This window comes from Notothenia rossii (genome assembly GCF_949606895.1).
Source record: "Notothenia rossii genome assembly, chromosome: 1".
Classification (NCBI taxonomy): Eukaryota; Metazoa; Chordata; class Actinopteri; order Perciformes; family Nototheniidae; genus Notothenia; species Notothenia rossii.
Window position 1 is genome coordinate 2330251 of NC_136912.1, and position 21341 is coordinate 2351591.

General features: G+C 47.2%; 1 protein-coding gene across 2 annotated transcripts in view; it reads left to right on the forward strand.

The window, feature by feature from the left end:
- The window catches only part of tab1 (TGF-beta activated kinase 1/MAP3K7 binding protein 1), a 32077-nt gene extending 10964 nt beyond the window's left edge, over positions 1-21113 (forward strand). The window contains exons 6-11 of one of the 2 annotated variants that reach the window (XM_079657180.1): positions 1801-1917; positions 4405-4516; positions 10734-10878; positions 12416-12629; positions 14624-14777; positions 19285-21113. In XM_079657180.1, coding sequence (XP_079513306.1) covers positions 1801-1917; positions 4405-4516; positions 10734-10878; positions 12416-12629; positions 14624-14777; positions 19285-19498 — 956 coding nt within the window. In that variant the 3' untranslated portion in view covers positions 19499-21113. The remainder of the gene's footprint in view (positions 1-1800; positions 1918-4404; positions 4517-10733; positions 10879-12415; positions 12630-14623; positions 14778-19284) is intronic. The other variant, XM_079657181.1, reaches the window with a different exon arrangement.
- Positions 21114-21341: the final 228 nt, after the last annotated feature.

Consider the following 21341-nt stretch of genomic DNA (forward strand, 5'->3'; position numbering starts at 1 on the left):
ACGTGTGCCGGAGACGATAGGTTGGGACGTGTGCCGGAGACGATAGGTTGGGACGTGTCACGTGTGCCGGAGACGATAGGTTGGAACGTGTCACGTGTGCCGGAGACGATAGGTTGGGACGTGTGCCGTAGACGATAGTTTGGGACGTGTCATGTGTGCCGGAGACGATAGTTTGGAACGTGTCACGTGTGCCGGAGACGATAGGTTGGAAGGTGTGCCGGAGACAATAGGTTGGGACGTGTCACGTGTGCCGGAGACGATGGGTTGGGACGTGTCACGTGTGCCGGAGACGATAGGTTGGAACGTGTCACGTGTGCCGGAGACGATGGGTTGGGACGTGTCACGTGTGTCGGAGACGATAGGTTGGGACGTGTGCCGGAGACGATAGGTTGGAATGTGTCACGTGTGCCGGAGACGAAAGGGTGGGACGTGTACCGGAGACGATAGGTTGGGACGTGTCAAGTGTGCCGGAGACGATAGGTTGGGACGTGTCACGTGTGCCGGAGACGATAGGTTGGGACGTGTCACGTGTGCCGGAGACGATGGGTTGGAACGTGTCACGTGTGCCGGAGACGATAGGTTGGGACGTGTCACGTGTGCCGGAGACGATAGGTTGGGACGTGTCACGTGTGCCGGAGACGATAGGTTGGGACGTGTGCCGGAGACGATAGGTTGGGACGTGTCACGTGTGCCGGAGACGATAGGTTGGGACGTGTCACGTGTGCCGGAGACGATAGGTTGGGACGTGTGCCGGAGACGATAGGTTGGGACGTGTCACGTGTGCCGGAGACGATAGAATCAAAGGGGAAGTTCCACATACACACACACGTTACCATTGAGGAGGAGTGAGATTTACGCGCAGAAAGTCGAAAGCTATGTTATGCTCTGTAAACTGAAACCTGAAACCTGAAACCTAGGCTCAAGCTAGTAAATATGAAGATGGATTATCAGGAATAATTTCAAAGTGACACAGACACATTGGATTAACCTTCAGCAGCGTTTTTATCGTTTTAATGCCATTGAACATGACTTTTGATCAGAACAACAGCTCAGGTAAAAAGCTTCCTCCGTGAAGCTACGTGTTGTGATGTCTGTTTTCGTTTCCCCTGTCGCGAGTTTGGATCGCTCAGTGACGATACTAATATTTTCCCGCCCGAGGGGGCATGGGGCTTAACAGGTTTTAATGGGTCACACAGAGGAACGCACATTATAAATAATACAAATCAATACAAGGAAGACACCACAAGCAGCAGTATTATAAAAAATAAGTGGAACATGTAGATAGATAGATAGCGTACAGATAACAGTATTAAAAGTGTGTATATATACTTAGTTTTATTTTACAGATGTACAGTATGTTACAGTAAATAGTGCCAATAAGAAGCAGCAGACAGTAATAATAATCATAATGAAGAACATCTGCACAACAGTGGTGTCATTCAGGGTTACATGGGGTGAGTCACTCACACACACACAAAAAAAAAACTGCGATCTCCAACAGGAGTCATTTGAGGGGGCTCTTGGGAAAAAAGGTTGGGAACCACTGATTTATATGAAGACATTCCTCCTCTTATCTTAAGGCCGTGACACACCAACCCGATGTTGGGAGTCAGAGGCAGTCGGGCGTTCGCGGCGCCCTACTCAGGTTGGTGTGTCCCGCACCGTCGTCTCTTTACGGCACATGTTCACACCTCCCGCGGCCGATTCAACTTGTATGAGTGGATTTTGGAATAGGTAACCCTTTAACAGTCCTCCTCCCTCCTGTTTTGTGACTGTCTGCATGTGTCCCCGTGTCTTCAGGAACCAACCGGGCTCTTCTGTGTAAGTCGAGCAGCGACGGGCAGAACCAGGTTCTTCAGATCGGACGCGCGCACAACACGGAGAACGAGGAGGAGCTGCAGAGACTCGCTGCTCTGGGTGAGACCTCAGGAGCTACAGATCATATGGAGGGCTAATCAGTGACCTTATATAACACCATGTAGCTTCAGCCTCCATGCTGCACACACCTGATCTATAGCTTCAGCCTCCATGCTGCACACACACCTGATCTGTAGCTTCAGCCTCCATGCTGCACACACACCTGATCTGTAGCTTCAGCCTCCATGCTGCACACACACCTGATCTGTAGCTTCAGCCTCCATGCTGCACACACACCTGATCTGTAGCTTCAGCCTCCATGCTGCACACACCTGATCTATAGCTTCAGCCTCCATGCTGCACACACACCTGATCTGTAGCTTCAGCCTCCATGCTGCACACACACCTGATCTGTAGCTTCAGCCTCCATGCTGCACACACACCTGATCTGTAGCTTCAGCCTCCATGCTGCACACACACCTGGTCTGTAGCTTCAGCCTCCATGCTGCAAACACCTGATCTGTAGCTTCAGCCTCCATGCTGCACACACACCTGATCTGTAGCTTCAGCCTCCATGCTGCACACACACCTGATCTATAGCTTCAGCCTCCATGCTGCACACACCTGATCTGTAGCTTCAGCCTCCATGCTGCAAACACACCTGGTCTGTAGCTTCAGCCTCCATGCTGCATACACACCTGATCTGTAGCTTCAGCCTCCATGCTGCAAACACACCTGGTCTGTAGCTTCAGCCTCCATGCTGCATACACACCTGATCTGTAGCTTCAGCCTCCATGCTGCACACACACCTGATCTGTAGCTTCAGCCTCCATGCTGCACACACACCTGATCTGTAGCTTCAGCCTCCATGCTGCACACACCTGATCTAATGTAGCTTCAGCCTCCATGCTGCACACACACCTGATCTGTAGCTTCAGCCTCCATGCTGCATACACACCTGATCTGTAGCTTCAGCCTCCATGCTGCACACACACCTGATCTGTAGCTTCAGCCTCCATGCTGCACACACACCTGATCTGTAGCTTCAGCCTCCATGCTGCACACACACCTGGTCTGTAGCTTCAGCCTCCATGCTGCACACACACCTGATCTGTAGCTTCAGCCTCCATGCTGCACACACACCTGATCTGTAGCTTCAGCCTCCATGCTGCATACACACCTGGTCTGTAGCTTCAGCCTCCATGCTGCACACACCTGGTCTGTAGCTTCAGCCTCCATGCTGCACACACACCTGGTCTGTAGCTTCAGCCTCCATGCTGCACACACCTGATCTGTAGCTTCAGCCTCCATGCTGCACACACACCTGGTCTGTAGCTTCAGCCTCCATGCTGCACACACACCTGGTCTGTAGCTTCAGCCTCCATGCTGCACACACACCTGATCTAATGTAGTTTCAGCCTCCATGCTGCACACACACCTGATCTAATGTAGCTTCAGCCTCCATGCTGCACACACACCTGATCTAAATGAAATGGCAGTGACTCCATTATCATCTGAAGGTGACCTCTCTCTGATATATTCACTCCTATTTCCTTCCACTTATTGCGTTATCCTCTCCTTCCTCTCTCTAAATCTCCTCCTCTTCCTCTGCTGTCATCCTCTGTTTGTCCTCACCTCCTCTTCCTCTCTTCCTCCTCCCAGGGTTCCCGCGGGGTCTTAACAAGTCTTAAATATGATAAACATTTTTAGAAAGGTCTTAAAAATGATGGGATTTGAAAGGTACTTCTGTGTAGCGATCACGTCTAAATGTGTTTTGGGAGAAATGTCCGGGCTGCGAAGTAACCTTTCAGTTCCCCCAACAATCTGCATTGAATTAAATCAACATGGGACCAGTAATCACTAACTTTCGGCCCCTTATCGGAGAACACCCAGCTAGTAACCTAGCAACCAAGCTTCGGTTAACGCGAACTCTGCCTCCGGGCTACGTTTGGGTCTAACTCAACCCTAAAAGCGGAGGTGCTGTGGACGCTAAATACCAATCCTACAACAGCAACGATGAAAGATTGTAGCCAAGGGAACAGAGCTCACACACACACACACACACACACACACACACACACACACACACACACACACACACACACACACACACACACACACACACACACACACACACACACACACACACACACACACACACACACACACACACTCTCTCTCTCTCTCTCTCTCTCTCTCTCTCTCTCTCTCTCTCTCTCTCTCTCTCTCTCTCTCTCTCTCTCTCTCTCTCTCTCTCACACACACTTTCACGGTTAGGCAGTTCTTGTTGTTCTGGTTTTTGGCTAACACGGTTCTGTGAGCTGTTATGTTCAGTTATCGTTCTTATGTTGAACGTGAATACTTTTACTTTGAAAGTAATTATGGGACGTATTTCTTCATGCTTTCTTGCCGTGAAATAGTTCTTAAATTCTATTCAAAGTGTTCTTAAAAAGTCTTACATTTGAGTTGGTGAAACCTGCAGGAACCCTGCCTCCTCCTCTCTTTAATGCCTCCTCTTCTTCCTCCTCCTCTTCCTCTCTGTTCCAGGTGTGGATTCGGCCCGTGTGAGGCAGGCAGGACTGATCTCAGGTCAGAGCAGCACCCGGAGACTTGGAGATTATCGAGTTAAATTCAACTACACCGATATCGACCTGCTCAGGTAACATAGCAAAGCTCAAACTGCAATTTAAAGAATTTATTTATACATACATGCAGCAAACACACACACACACACACACACACACACACACACACACACACACACACACACACACACACACACACACACACACACACACACACACACACACACACACACACACACACACACAGAAACACAGACACACACACACACACACACACATACACATACACATACACATACACATATACATACATACATTTGCTGCAGAGAGGCGATACCAATAGCAGATCGTTTTATAGAGTGCATTAAAAAACGTTCTTGCTCTATTTTATATGTGTGATAGTGTTGCTCTGTTGAAGGAGCCTCAGATTTTCATTGATATAACTAGACTGTAGCTGCTAGGGGTGGGATTCACCAGGCTCCCCACGACACGATACTATCGCGATACTTGAGCCACGATACGATAGTATTGTGATTCTACAATATGCTATGTATTGCGATACGATATATTGCAGATCACATGGCTCATATCCATGTCCGTCTCCCTTCCTGGTTTAAACATGTATTTGCAATATGAATAGTTTATGTAAATAACCCAATGTGTGTTTTTGAACCTGAAAAGGAGATGTGTTTGTTACTTTCATTGCAATTGTATACATGTCTTAACTTCCTGTTTTATTTAGACATGCTTTTATTTGAAAGGCGACTTTGCCCTGTTAGCAGTAAGTTACTGTTCCGGAGGTAAAGTAAAGATATTAACGCAGATATCAACATTTAAATACGGCGATATCAATAGATAACGTCTACGTTCAAGTGTTAGCAAGAGGCACGAGGTTAGTGTTAACTGTTATATAAACACGTGGTTTGAGTCTTAATTCGTTTATATACTGTATTATAACTAACTATTTCAAGTTCACTTGAATGGACTGCTAAAGTAATGCTCATATGGATGAAGCTTAAATGCAGTTCAATCAGGAGAGACGGTTTTGATGAAAGAATACATATTTATTGCCAGGAGTACACAAATGAATGTAATGGAGTTTTGGCGATTAGGCCCCGTTGTGCGGGAGTATCATTCGGGAGGGGAGATCCGATGAAACCCCCCGGGGTCTAGACACTGGTGGTGGTGAATGGATAGTTGGGGTCGGTCTGAAGGCGAGGGGCTTAGCTTGACCCTGGTGGTAGTGAATGGATAGTTGGGGTCGGTCTGAAGGGGAGTGGCTTAGCTTGACCCTGGTGGTGGTGAATGGATAGTTGGGGTCGGTCTGATGGGGAGTGGCTTAGCTTCACCCTGGTGGTGGTGAATGGATAGTTGGGGTCGGTCTGAAGGGGAGTGGCTTAGCTTGACCCTGGTGGTGGTGAATGGATAGTTGGGGTCGGTCTGAAGGGGAGTGGCTTAGCTTGACCCTGGTGGTGGTGAATGGATAGTTGGGGTCGGTCTGATGGGGAGTGGCTTAGCTTCACCCTGGTGGTGGTGAATGGATAGTTGGGGTCGGTCTGATGGGGAGTGGCTTAGCTTCACCCTGGTGGTGGTGAATGGATAGTTGTGGTCGGTCTGAAGGGGAGTGGCTTAGCTTGACCCTGGTGGTGGTGAATGGATAGTTGTGGTCGGTCTGAAGGGGAGTGGCTTAGCTTGACCCTGGTGGTGGTGAATGGATAGTTGGGGTCGGTCTGAAGGGGAGTGGCTTAGCTTGACCCTGGTAGTGGTGAATGGATAGTTGGGGTCGGTCTGAAGGGGAGGGGCTTAGCTTGACCCTGGCGGTGGTGAATGGATAGTTGGGGTCGGTCTGAAGGGGAGTGGCTTAGCTTGACCCTGGTGGTGGTGAATGGATAGTTGGGTTCGGTCTGAAGGGGAGTGGCTTAGCTTGACCCTGGTGGTGGTGGTGAATGGATGGTTGTGGTCGGTCTGAAGGGGAGTGGCTTAGCTTGACCCTGGTGGTGGTGAATGGATGGTTGTGGTCGGTCTGAAGGGGAGTGGCTTAGCTTGACCCTGGTGGTGGTGAATGGATGGTTGGGGTCGGTCTGAAGGGGAGGGGCTTAGCTTTACCCTGGCGGTGGTGAATGGATAGTTGGGGTCGGTCTGAAGGGGAGTGGCTTAGCTTGACCCTGGTGGTGGTGAATGGATAGTTGGGGTGGGTCTGAAGGGGAGTGGCTTAGCTTGACCCTGGTTGTGGTGAATGGATAGTTGGGGTCGGTCTGAATGGGAGGGGCTTAGGTTGACCCTGGTGGTGGTGAATGGATAGTTGGGGTCGGTCTGAAGGGGAGTGGCCTAGCTTGATCCTGGTGGTGGTGAATGGATAGTTGGGGTCGGTCTGAAGGGGAGGGGCTTAGCTTGACCCTGGCGGTGGTGAATGGATAGTTGGGGTCGGTCTGAAGGGGAGTGGCTTAGCTTGACCCTGGTGGTGGTGAATGGATAGTTGGGTTCGGTCTGAAGGGGAGTGGCTTAGCTTGACCCTGGTGGTGGTGGTGAATGGATGGTTGTGGTCGGTCTGAAGGGGAGTGGCTTAGCTTGACCCTGGTGGTGGTGAATGGATGGTTGTGGTCGGTCTGAAGGGGAGTGGCTTAGCTTGACCCTGGTGGTGGTGAATGGATGGTTGGGGTCGGTCTGAAGGGGAGGGGCTTAGCTTTACCCTGGCGGTGGTGAATGGATAGTTGGGGTCGGTCTGAAGGGGAGTGGCTTAGCTTGACCCTGGTGGTGGTGGTGAATGGATAGTTGGGGTCGGTCTGAAGGGGAGGGGCTTAGCTTGACCCAGGTTGTGGTGAATGGATAGTTGGGTTCGGTCTGAAGGGGAGTGGCTTAGCTTGACCCTGGTGGTGGTGGTGAATGGATGGTTGTGGTCGGTCTGAAGGGAAGTGGCTTAGCTTGACCCTGGTGGTGGTGAATGGATGGTTGGGGTCGGTCTGAAGGGGAGTGGCCTACCTTGACCCTGGTGGTGGTGAATGGATAGTTGGGGTCGGTCTGAAGGGGAGTGGCTTAGCTTGACCCTGGTGGTGGTGAATGGATAGTTGTGGTCGGTCTGAAGGGGAGTGGCTTAGCTTGACCCTGGTGGTGGTGAATGGATAGTTGTGGTCGGTCTGAAGGGGAGTGGCTTAGCTTGACCCTGGTGGTGGTGGTGAATGGATGGTTGGGGTCGGTCTGAAGGGGAGGGGCTTAGCTTGACCCTGGTGGTGGTGAATGGATGGTTGGGTTCGTTCTGAAGGGGAGGGGCTTAGCTTGACCCTGGTGGTGGTGGTGAATGGATGGTTGTGGTCGGTCTGAAGGGGAGTGACTTAGCTTGACCCTGGTGGTGGTGAATGGATGGTTGGGGTCGGTCTGAAGGGGAGTGGCCTACCTTGACCCTGGTGGTGGTGAATGGATAGTTGGGGTCGGTCTGAAGGGGAGTGGCTTAGCTTGACCCTGGTGGTGGTGAATGGATAGTTGTGGTCGGTCTGAAGGGGAGTGGCTTAGCTTCACCCTGGTGGTGGTGGTGAATGGATAGTTGTGGTCGGTCTGAAGGGGAGTGGCTTAGCTTGACCCTGGTGGTGGTGGTGAATGGATGGTTGGGGTCGGTCTGAAGGGGAGGGGCTTAGCTTGACCCTGGTGGTGGTGAATGGATAGTTGGGGTCGGTCTGATGGGGAGTGGCTTAGCTTCACCCTGGTGGTGGTGAATGGATAGTTGTGGTCGGTCTGAAGGGGAGTGGCTTAGCTTGACCCTGGTGGTGGTGAATGGATAGTTGGGGTCGGTCTGAAGGGGAGTGGCTTAGCTTGACCCTGGTGGTGATGAATGGATAGTTGGCGTCGGTCTGAAGGGGAGGGGCTTAGCTTGACCCTGGTGGTAGTGAATGGATAGTTGGGGTCGGTTTGAAGGGGAGGGGCTTAGCGTGACCCTGGTGGTGGTGGTGAATGGATGGTTGTGGTCGGTCTGAAGGGGAGTGGCTTAGCTTGACCCTGGTGGTGGTGAATGGATGGTTGTGGTCGGTCTGAAGGGGAGTGGCTTAGCTTGACCCTGGTGGTGGTGAATGGATGGTTGGGGTCGGTCTGAAGGGGAGGGGCTTAGCTTTACCCTGGCGGTGGTGAATGGATAGTTGGGGTCGGTCTGAAGGGGAGTGGCTTAGCTTGACCCTGGTGGTGGTGGTGAATGGATAGTTGGGGTCGGTCTGAAGGGGAGGGGCTTAGCTTGACCCTGGTTGTGGTGAATGGATAGTTGGGTTCGGTCTGAAGGGGAGTGGCTTAGCTTGACCCTGGTGGTGGTGGTGAATGGATGGTTGTGGTCGGTCTGAAGGGGAGTGGCTTAGCTTGACCCTGGTGGTGGTGAATGGATGGTTGGGGTCGGTCTGAAGGGGAGTGGCCTACCTTGACCCTGGTGGTGGTGAATGGATAGTTGGGGTCGGTCTGAAGGGGAGTGGCTTAGCTTGACCCTGGTGGTGGTGAATGGATAGTTGTGGTCGGTCTGAAGGGGAGTGGCTTAGCTTGACCCTGGTGGTGGTGAATGGATAGTTGTGGTCGGTCTGAAGGGGAGTGGCCTACCTTGACCCTGGTGGTGGTGAATGGATAGTTGGGGTCGGTCTGAAGGGGAGTGGCTTAGCTTGACCCTGGTGGTGGTGAATGGATAGTTGTGGTCGGTCTGAAGGGGAGTGGCTTAGCTTGACCCTGGTGGTGGTGGTGAATGGATGGTTGGGGTCGGTCTGAAGGGGAGGGGCTTAGCTTGACCCTGGTGGTGGTGAATGGATGGTTGGGTTCGTTCTGAAGGGGAGGGGCTTAGCTTGACCCTGGTGGTGGTGGTGAATGGATGGTTGTGGTCGGTCTGAAGGGGAGTGACTTAGCTTGACCCTGGTGGTGGTGAATGGATGGTTGGGGTCGGTCTGAAGGGGAGTGGCCTACCTTGACCCTGGTGGTGGTGAATGGATAGTTGGGGTCGGTCTGAAGGGGAGTGGCTTAGCTTGACCCTGGTGGTGGTGAATGGATAGTTGTGGTCGGTCTGAAGGGGAGTGGCTTAGCTTCACCCTGGTGGTGGTGAATGGATAGTTGTGGTCGGTCTGAAGGGGAGTGGCTTAGCTTGACCCTGGTGGTGGTGGTGGTGAATGGATGGTTGGGGTCGGTCTGAAGGGGAGGGGCTTAGCTTGACCCTGGTGGTGGTGAATGGATAGTTGGGGTCGGTCTGATGGGGAGTGGCTTAGCTTCACCCTGGTGGTGGTGAATGGATAGTTGTGGTCGGTCTGAAGGGGAGTGGCTTAGCTTGACCCTGGTGGTGGTGAATGGATAGTTGGGGTCGGTCTGAAGGGGAGTGGCTTAGCTTGACCCTGGTGGTGATGAATGGATAGTTGGCGTCGGTCTGAAGGGGAGGGGCTTAGCTTGACCCTGGTGGTGATGAATGGATAGTTGGGGTCGGTCTGAAGGGGAGTGGCTTAGCTTGACCCTGGTGGTGATGAATGGATAGTTGGGGTCGGTCTGAAGGGGAGTGGCTTAGCTTGACCCTGGTGGTGATGAATGGATAGTTGGCGTCGGTCTGAAGGGGAGGGGCTTAGCTTGACCCTGGTGGTGATGAATGGATAGTTGGGGTCGGTCTGAAGGGGAGGGGCTTAGCTTGACCCTGGTGGTGGTGAATGGATGGTTGGGTTCGTTCTGAAGGGGAGGGGCTTAGCTTGACCCTGGTGGTAGTGAATGGATAGTTGGGGTCGGTCTGAAGGGGAGGGGCTTAGCGTGACCCTGGATTCAGAGGGACAGGAGGTGAAAAGGGGGGGAGGAGGGTTGCGTCGAGTCACCGGAAATGACAGCTGAAAGAGGGAAGAGAGCAGATTTAAAAGGGTTAGCGGAGCGCTGTGATAGGCTCGTGAGAATAGAGCAAAGTGATTGGTTAAGCTGGGGAGTGACGCCCCCGATCACTTATTGAGAGGGGAGAGAGTAGTTACATAGACAAAGTAAATGAATGAGAAAAGACGGTCTTCCTGGTTGAACTTCCGCTGAGCTTCATTTGTTGTTTTGCGTCTTTGTGTAGCTCTTACGTTGCTTTTTGGAGTTTTCAATAAATTAAAAACCATCAGTCAAGCGTACGACCATCTTTCGGAGGGATATGCTCCAGTTTATATAATAAAATATCCATACTTGGTGTCCGTGTATCGATACAAAATCGCCACGCAAAGTATCGCGATACTCTGCTTATCGATGATTTCCCCCGTCCCTAGTAGCTATGCACACATGACAATAAAAGCCTTGACTCTTGAATAAAGTTGAATTATTGATTTGTATCTTCAGTGTGGCGAAGGGTAAGCCGGTGATCTCGGAGCCGGAGATCCACGGCGTTCAGAGTCTGGAGAACGTGACGGGCTTCCTGCTGCTGATGTCTGAAGGACTCATCAACGCTCTGGAGTCTGCACACGGCCCCGAACAGGCCAACCAGGTGAGGGAATCCAACGCACCCTGAACACTCGCCCTCCCCTGCTGCCTTTTTTATACATTCGTTACAATCCTGCATTGATGTCTCTCCACCAACTACTCATAACTTCAGAAACATCTCCTCCTATTTTCTTCTTCACATTGACGTCAACTTTATTGTCAATCTCAAAATATCTTTGTACACACAGAAAGATCGAAATACTGTTTCCCATAGTCCCGAGGTATAAAAAAAACTCACACATTAAAATACAAGAACACAAAAAAACACAAAATAACCGTTTACTTCAAGTCGTCATGACATCGAGACACTTCTTGTACTAACCCATTTTTTTTGGTCTTTCCTGGTACAGTATTCAGGTTCTTTATTAAAGCAGGGTCTAACAGATTATTTTAATGCCTTACATAAAATACGTTTTTTAGAGAGGGGGAGAGAGGGGACTCATAAAGTGACTCGACTTAACCTACTCTTTTCGTGGTTAATCGGTTCTATTAATTTCCCTTTTGTACTAAAAGATCTTGCTTTCTCTTCAGCTTTTAAACAGTTTCCCTCCTGTGGTTTATTTTCTTATCATCCACGTCGTCTTAAGTTCTTTAGATTCATATTCTCATCAAACTAAGAGAAACAAATGTGACTACAAAGCAAAGCCATGTTTGGTTTTAAACAAGCTGACTTTTTTTCCAAATTGAAACCTTACTTTACATCTTAAAGGTCCCATGACCATCTCTACTGATCATAATTCCATTGTTGAGGTCTACTAGAATAGATTTACATTGTTCAATGTTCCAAACTCACATTGGTTTCTCAAACAGCATCTCTGTGTAGTCTGTGTATTCACTCTCTGTCCTAAACGGCTTGTTGGAGGTCCTTCCCCCCCCCCCCCCCTCCCTGTGCGCCCAGTGGCTGTCGGCGAGACACAGCGACACCCAGCCCGAACACACACACACACACACCCGCAGCCTGGCTGGGAGTTTGTGTGTGTGCCCAGGCTGAGTTCCGTGGTGTCTCACCGACCCCACACCAGTGAAGCCAGCTCACCGTGTCCGCTCCTCGCAGCGAGCCTCGCAACGTCCCGCCAAGTGTGTGTGTGTGAGGAAGTCCGCAGAGTGGTTCAAACGTAACGGCTCCGCAGATTGATCCATTTGGACGTTGCGTCACTATACCCGAAATACTTCACTATACCTAAGAAATAAACAATATAAAAAAAAAGAGAAATGTCCAACGAGGCGTTCTGGGGCAGCACAGACAGGTCTTCTCTGTGTTAGAGTTTTACTCCCTACAGGGTGTACTCTGAGGGTTTGTGACTTTGCAGACCGTTTACATGCAGAACAACCTTCAGAACACACAAGGGGACGGGTGATAACCAGAGAAGCATGACATGGGACCTTTAACATGATGTTTTTTGTAACTTCCGTCTTGATTTCTTCACCATTTTGGTTTTCTTTCCCCTCCATGTTGTATTCATTCCTCTATATCCTTCTCCTCATGCTCTCCTTTAGTTCTCCTAACACCTCTCTTCCTCTCCCCGTCCCTTCTCTCTCAGGAGATCGTGGCGATGGTGGCGGCAGAGCTGGCGTTGCAGAACAGTTTGGAGGCGGTGGCTCAGTCCGTGGTGGAGCGAATCAAACGTCTCCATCACGACGTCTACGTGTCCGGACGACAGAGAGCGACTTTCTGCAGCCGACACGAAGACATGACGCTGCTGATCCGAACGCTCGACTACCCGCTGGCCGAGGGAGGAACCCCCACTAATCCCAGTAGGAAAATATACTAATTTAGTTTATTTAGGGATAGTGTTGTGGACAGTCCCCATTAATCGACTGTTTGTGTGTACAGACAGAGAGATCCAAATACCTTATATAAAAACAAATATATATATATGTATATTCACAATCAACAGACACATTTATACACATGCACACATTAAGACCTAAATGCTTTTAGCACAATAATCAATATACACAAAAGAACGGTCACTTCAATATCTTTGAGAAGGTAGTTTCTACCGAATCACTTCATCCTCACTTAAAGGTCAACTATTGTGAGCAAAATGCACTTTTTTACCTCTTTTATAAATACATATGTGTCCCCTGTGTGCAGTGTTCATTTCGTCAACGAAAATGATGACGAAAAATGTTCGTCAACGACCTTTTTTACATGATTAAGACGAGACGATGACGAGCTAAAAATAGATTATTGATAACGAAAACTATGACGAAATGTATATTTAGTTTTCGTTGACGAGACGAGACGGGACTAAGGTGTTAATGGTGGACTATCGGACAATCAAAAGTGTCCGTCTTGTCTGTCAAAATGCATCTTACGTTTCTAACTTGCAATATCATTATTTCCGCTCTCTTCACTCCAGAAGAGCGATCTCCCTGTGTCTCTCTGTGTGCGGGGGGCGGGGCCTAACAGACATGCTGCAGCGGCACACAGAGATCTGCCGGGGACGGAGCGTTCAGAGAGTATAGAGACACATTTTGACTAAAAGTTGACTAAAATGTAATTTTTCATCGACTAAAAGTTGACTAAAACGTTTTGAGTTTTCGTCGACTAAACCTAGACTAAAACTACGAAGGATAGGAATGACTAAAATGTGACTAAAACTAATAACCATTTTCGTCTTAAGACTAAATCAAAAACAGCTGCCAAGATTAACACTGCCTGTGTGTAAGGAGACTCACACATATGTAATGATATACATATTTTTATATTTGTATGTTTGTATTCTGGATTGTGGGAAACGGTACTGTCTGTACACACAAACTAAAAGATTGACAATAAAGTTGACTTTGACAAAGTGTCAGAAATTGAAACCCTCTCTCTTCTCCTCCGTACCCACATCTCTGAAAACGGGGGAACAACGGAGCTGATCCAGATTTGCTGCGTCATGATGACATTACAAAAAATGTGTGAGGAAGCCCCCCCACTCAGAGCAGGAAAATATACTAGTTTAGTTTATTTGTGTATAGTGTCGTGGACAGTCCCCGTTAATGGACTGTCACAAAAGACAGTAAATGGGAAAGCTTTAGCCAACATTTCTCATTTCCAGCTGTTGTCCAGATGATAATACACACCTTTTTAAATCACAATACATCAACAAGAATGTACAGAAGGAGCTGAGACAGTCAGATATCATCTCTAGTCCGTCTCAAAGGTCTCATATCATGCTATTTTTAGGAATATATTATAGGTCTCAGATATATACAAATATATAAAAAACACGTCTACTATGTGTTTTGCTCAAAATACCAAACAGATATCATGTCAGATCATGTTCCAAACCACATCAAGGATTCTCTCTGAAACAGTATGGAGCTCAAACTCTTTCTCTCTCTCAGGTTTACCACAAGGTGACTTCCTTTCTACTTCCTGCTTCTTCACACACATGCTCTCCAGTACAGGTTAGCTCTGAGTGTTAGCATGCTAATGTAAACACAGACAATATTACTTCCAGAACACGTCTCATTGTTTCTGACAGCAACGTTTCTGATTGGCCCGTGGGTGTAAAGCCCGCCCACATTTTAGTAATATCGTCATGACGCAGCAAATCTGGATCAGCTCCGTTGTCCCCCCGTTTTTAGAGATGTGGGTACGGAGGAGAAGAGAGAGGGGTTTGTTTTCTGACGCTGTGAGTCTCCTGACACACCGGGACACACCGGGGACACATGGTGATGAAGAGAAGACATCAGAAAGTGCATTTTGCATGATAGGTCCCCTTTAATGATTCCACGTGTCCTCCCCTCAGGTGGGCGTATCTACCCGGTGTCGGTGCCGTACTCCAACAGTCTGAGCACCAGTAAGACTAGCGTCATGCTCTCACTCGTCATGCCATCCCAGAATACTCTCACCAACGGCACCAACACCGCCTCCACGCTGGAGGAGGGCACCCCCACCCCTGGGTAAGCTTGTTTTTCACTCCTGGTCCCCTTTTACTCCTATTTGTGCTGTTAAATAGCTTGATTTGTACTCCATTGCATGCTCTAAATCAGACACATTTTCACAGTCTTTTTTTTGCTTGAACATAAACACTTGATGTGCCCTTGAATGCATCATTTTAGCCTTTGTGTATAAGAAATAGCAATAATGACGACACCTAATCTCCCCTAAGATACAGTAAATAACGCAAACTGATCCAACTATGACTCTGAATTTTGCTCGTACTAGAATTTTACACAAAATACTCAGTTAGCAGTAAAGGTTTTATCAATGCTAGCTCCAGTGTTAGCCACAAACAGCTCATCAACTTCTGTGCACGCATGGGTCATGTTCCCTAGTTTTAAACAGAAGCTAGTTTATAGACAAGCACTACATGATTACTGCAAAATAGTCTAAAGTCTAAAGAAGATTTTTCAATATCTCGGTCAAATTTGATCTGATCAAAAAGAATCACATCATCAAGGCAATGTCTATTTTATATTTCTTAAGCTATCGCAAATAACACGTCCCGTCAACAGACTGCTGCAGAACTGTAAAACAAAATGCAATTATTAATCAACGCCACACTGTGATTCTGACCACAAAGAACTTCTCTCAGCTTGAAGCCAATGTACTTTTACATTTCAAATACAAAAGGGTGTAGGGGGCGGTTTGGAATTGTTCCGACGACTCAAAAAGCTGTTAAATCTACACAGATTTCTGTCTCCTTTTTGACCCTTTAGGCTCCTGTAGTTTAGCTTTAAATCTTCCCTCCCTCTTCTCTGCTGTTGTGAGTTTAGTTCTTACCCGTCTGTAGAGTTTATTCTGGCTGTTTTTATGTTGGGTGAGTGTGTATTTATGCCTAGGCAGCGTTTTCACTCTCCCGTTGTGTTTCCTGCCGATCTACAGCTGATAGAAAATTCTAACGTCGTACTCCACACACTGTAATGTTAACATATGGCTTCAATTAAACCTGTAGACCCCCCGGGGGGCCGTTTAACTCTGATTTGGGACCGGATCGTATCAGATGCTGCTCACCGTGGCAATCATTAATGCTTATTCTTTCAGAACAGCAACATAATTCCCTTTTATTGCATCTAAAAAAATAATAATTTCCGAGTCAAAAGAACGAGGTTTTCTTAGACACAATTTGAAATGTAGTGTTCATATTAAAATGTTATTAGAAAATGGGAAGAAGGATTTAATTCCTACATTTTTCTAACTTTGGTTTTTTGTGCAAATCTCAAAATATCAGTTTTAAGGCGAGACACGGCCGAAAAAAACATGTTTTTTCATGAGCTGGTACATTTTTAGATTTTGTGCTATTTTGAGTCCATAGCATGTTTTCTTTCAGGCCTTTGGAAGGAAAAATAGACATTTAAGTGTTTATCTGACTATAGCTTGTCTCTTTGCGTTTGTAGATGTCTCCTAAATTCACCAAAAGTTAGCTTTCTAACGTAACATAAAGTACAGACACCGCTGTCTGCACCGTGTCATCAGAGGTATCGTTTGGAAAGCTCAGTCTCTCCTGCACAATCTCATCGGATCCAAATATGGTCATTTCCTTTGTATCAGCAACCAATCGTGAAAGCACAAAGGGGTCTTAAATCAAACAACGCAAGCTGTCATCCAGAGAACAGGAGGCTTTAAAATCTTTAAAGGTCGTTTTCTCAAAATGAGTTTTTTCTCCTACTCTGAGAAATGTCCACTTCCGTAGCACGTACCAAACCTTCCAGTTATATTCCTATCAATATTATGAAGGCTTTTACAGAAGGGTTTGTTCATATATCATTCACAGCCTGAATTATATAACATTTTATACCTAAAAACATGGCGAGAATTGATATTTTAGGGCTGTTGACAATATTTTCTAAATTAATGGAGTGATAAAAAGAGATATCCAAAATCCCTTCTGTAAAAACTTTAGATTCTAATTTGACTACAAAATGAAACAAGAATTTTGATCCTGGCTTTATCCAATGTTCAGATTTCAGTTCCGGAAATGTATTAAAATATGCGCATATTTAATGAGATGATGGCTCATTTGCATATTTAAACATGCTAAGTTGTAATACAAAAATCAATTGTCTTAATGTAAGTCTTTAACTGGAGAAATGTCTAGCTGATATCTTTAAGTTTAAAAAAGTACCCTATTCACCTGGAGTGTCTCGCCTTAACGATGATTTACAGAATGACACGCAAATCGTAATTAACAAAATTACAAATCTAAACAAAATGAACAATGAGTGCAAATGGCTCTGCATCCACGATGAGCAGAAACAGCTCATCAGGTCATTCATGTGGTGTGTTTGGCTTCTTTAGATTTTAAAACGTTTGTCTTACATTCAGTCATTCAAAGACCTTCATTAAGCTGCAGGAGCACCTTTTGTTTTGCTCTCCGTCTGCACAGATCACTTCTCTTTCTCTCCGTCTGCACAGATCACTTCTCTTGCTCTCCGTCTGCACAGATCACTTCTCTTTCTCTCCGTCTGCTTAGATCACTTCTCTTTCTCTCCGTCTGCACAGATCACTTCTCTTTCTCTCCGTCTGCACAGATCACTTCTCTTTCTCTCCGTCTGCACAGATCCATTCTCTTTCTCTCCGTCTGCACAGATCACTTCTCTTTCTCTCCGTCTGCACAGATCACTTCTCTTTCTCTCCGTCTGCACAGATCCATTCTCTTTCTCTCCGTCTGCACAGATCACTTCTCTTTCTCTCCGTCTGCACAGATCCATTCTCTTTCTCTCCGTCTGCACAGATCACTTCTCTTGCTCTCCGTCTGCACAGATCACTTCTCTTTCTCTCCGTCTGCTTAGATCACTTCTCTTTCTCTCCGTCTGCACAGATCACTTCTCTTTCTCTCCGTCTGCACAGATCACTTCTCTTTCTCTCTGTCTGCACAAATCACTCTCTTTCTCTCCTTCTGCACAGATCACTTCTCTTTCTCTCCGTCTGCACAGATCACTTCTCTTTCTCTCCGTCTGCACAGATCACTCTCTTTCTCTCCGTCTGCACAGATCACTTCTCTGTCTCTCCGTCTGCACAGATCACTTCTCTTTCTCTCCGTCTGCACAGATCACTTCTCTTGCTCTCCGTCTGCACAGATCACTTCTCTTTCTCTCTGTCTGCACAGATCACTTCTCTTTCTCTCCGTCTGCACAGATCACTTCTCTTGCTCTCCGTCTGCTCAGATCACTTCTCTTTCTCTCCGTCTGCACAGATCACTTCTCTTTCTCTCCGTCTGCACAGATCACTTCTCTTTCTCTCCGTCTGCACAGATCACTTCTCTTGCTCTCCGTCTGCACAGATCACTTCTCTTTCTCTCCGTCTGCACAGATCACTTCTCTTTCTCTCCGTCGTGTTTCTGTCCCACTCATCTGTTTCTCTTGTTCCTGTTTTTACAATCCTCCTCTCCTCTCCGGTATCCTCTACCTCTTTGTTATTCTCTCCGGCCTCTTTTCCATTTTACCTCTGTTTTCCTCCCTTTCTCCTTTCCTTTCCTCTCTACCTTTTCCTTTCCTTTCTCTTCTACCTTTTCCTTTCCTCTCTCCTCTACCTTTTCCTTTCCTCTCTACCTTTTCCTTTCCTTTCTCCTCTACCTTTTCCTTTCGTCTCTCATCTACCTTTTCCTTTCCTTTCTCCTCTACCTTTTCCTTTCCTCTCTACCTTTTCCTTTCCTTTCTCCTCTACCTTTTCCTTTCCTTTCTCCTCTACCTTTTCCTTTCCTTTCCTCTCTACCTTTTCCTTTCCTCTCTACCTTTTCCTTTCCTTTCTCCTCTACCTTTTCCTTTCCTCTCCTCTTTACCCTTTCCTTTCCTTTCTCCTCTACCTTTTCCTTTCCTCTCTATCTTTTCCTTTCCTTTCTCCTCTACCTTTTCCTTTCCTTTCTCCTTTACCCTTTCCTTCCCTTTTTACCTTATCTTTTCCCGTCTCTGTAATTCCCTTTTCCTCCACCGTTTCACCGTTTTCCTCTCCTTTGTTCTACCGTTTCTTTTCCTGTTTTCTCTCACTTATTCCTTCTCCTTACCATTTCCCGATTTCCACGACGTCTCCCTCGTTACTCTCTTGGTTTCCCTCTGTTTTTATATCTTCTCCTCTGTATTTCCATCCCCCTTTTTATCTTAACTTTTCCCTCCGTTTTCATTTCTGTGTTTTTGTTTGACTCTGTAATTCCCTTTTTCTTTCCTGTTTCTCTCATTTATCCCTTCTTCTCCTTCTCCTTCTCCTTCTCCTTCTCCCTACCGTTTCCCGTCGTCCACGACTTTCCCCCGTCTTCATATCTTCTCCTCTTCCTCTCCGCCCTTCCTCCTCCAGCTCGTTCCCCCCCCCCACCCTTCACACCTCCGTTGACATCCTGCAGCCTATAATTGAACTCCCTTTCTCCCCTGTCTTTTCTCCTCTCCCCATCTCCACCTCCCTGTTCTCCTTCCCCACCTCCCCCCCTCCTCCTCTCCCTCTCCCCTCCTCTTCCTCCCTCCTCTTCCTCCCCAGCAGTCAGAGTCCCACAGCCACCCTCCAGTCCACCAACACTCAGACCCAGAGCTCCAGCTCCAGCTCGGGGGACGGCAGCCTCTTCCGGCAGAGAGGCAGTCAGGCGGCTCAGCCCGATGAGACGGGGAGGGTCCCTCCGTACGTCGACTTCACCCAGTTCTACCGGCTGTGGGGGAGCGACCACAGCGAGGGGGGGGGACTGGGACCCCAGTGAGGAGGAAGAGGAGGGGAGATACAGACTGTTCTCACGGACACGGATTGAAAAAAAAGACTAATATTTTAAAGCGGGGGTTGGGATGAGCGATTTTAAACGGGGGTTGGGACGACCGATGAATATGCTTTTGATGTTTTTATTTTTATTTACGACGTACGGAGCAACTCTCCCCGTCTCACAAATAAGTGTCCTGAGGAGGAAGAAGAGTAAGAGGTGGAAGAATCGGGGACACGGATTGAAAAAAAAGACTAATATTTTAAACGGGGGTTGGGACGAGCGATGAAACGCTTTTAATGTTTAAAATAACCGTCGTAACGGGAAGGAGATGCAACAGAACGTTTTTCATTCTCACTTCAGATTTTGTATTCATCACCCTTGATAGAGAGGTGCAGGATGTGGTGTTTCTTCGTCGTCTCATTTAGACACTCAGTTTTTTAAGACGTTATTTGAGGCTTCGAACCAAAAACACTTCCAGAAACCCATTGACTTCGTGGTAAGCGAACCAAAATGGAGAAAAACTGAATAATTCCGATGTTTTCGGACTCCTTCCTGCACCTCGCTATCCGTCACCGACATGCATGGAAGAAACTCAAAGCAATTCAAGCCATTTTACTTGTACCGTTGAATAATATGTAAAATATCTCGGTTCGTGGAGCGTTAATTCGTTTGACCGTGAGGAAGACTCGGAGGAAACCAGAAGCAAAGAGACAGACTGCGTTCTCAGGGACACGGAGTGAAAAAAAGACTTTAAAACGGGGGTTGGGACGAGCGACGAAACGCTTTTAATGTGTAAAGAATAACTTTCCTAACGGGAAGGAGATGCAACAGAACATTTTTCATTCTCACTTCAGATTTTGTATTCATCACCGTTAATAGAGAGGTGCAGGATGTGGTGTTTCTTCGTCGTCCCGGTTTTAAGACATTATTTGAGGCTTCGAACCAAAAACACATCCAGAAACCCATTGACTTTGTGGTAAGCGAACCAAAATGCAGAACAACTGACTAATTCCGATGTTTTAGGACTCCTTCCTGCACCTCGCTATCAGTCACCAACATGCATGGAAGACACTCAAAGCAATTTAAGCCATTTTCCCTTTTTTTTTTTAATTACCTTTTTAAAACATATTACGTTTAATATTGCGTGTGCGTGGAGCGTTAATTGGTTTTACCGTGAGGAGGACTCGGAGGAAACAAGATGCAAAGAAAGGGCTTCCTGGCACGTGGATTGTAAAGGACTCAAGTGCACGAGGACACATGGAACCAGTGGGCCCATAACCACCATGAGGCTGGGAGGAACTGGTGAATACACATGTTTCTGTTCTCGATGCCGGTTATTAGTGATTGTGAAAACTCCAGATTGTAAACATGAACATGCATAAAGTAATCAGATGACACAATGTACTGCAAGGCCTTATAAGGACTCTATGGATGTGTTTCAAAGTACTTTTGTATTTGTAATGAAAGTTTAACCCCAAAAGACTCGTGGTGATAACATTGGATCTGAGAACTTGTGAAAAATGCCAGTTTTATGTCTTGATTTTCACCAAATTGTCACATTTATGTTTTAATAATAGTCTCTTTCATTGCACCGCATTAAAGAAGAGTCACGCCTGGAGCTTCTTTAATGAACTCGTCTTATTTATAACAAGATATTTGTATATGAACAACGCTCTGGAGGCATTCTGCAACACCAGACTGATCCTGTTTCCAAAAATACAAATGGTGCTTGACTTGAAACACGCCCTTTCTAATCTGATGGTAAAGAGGGTGTTGAAGTGCAGATACTAGACGGTGACGTGCATCCTCTTCACCTCCTTTGAAACTTTAACGCTTCCAAATAATA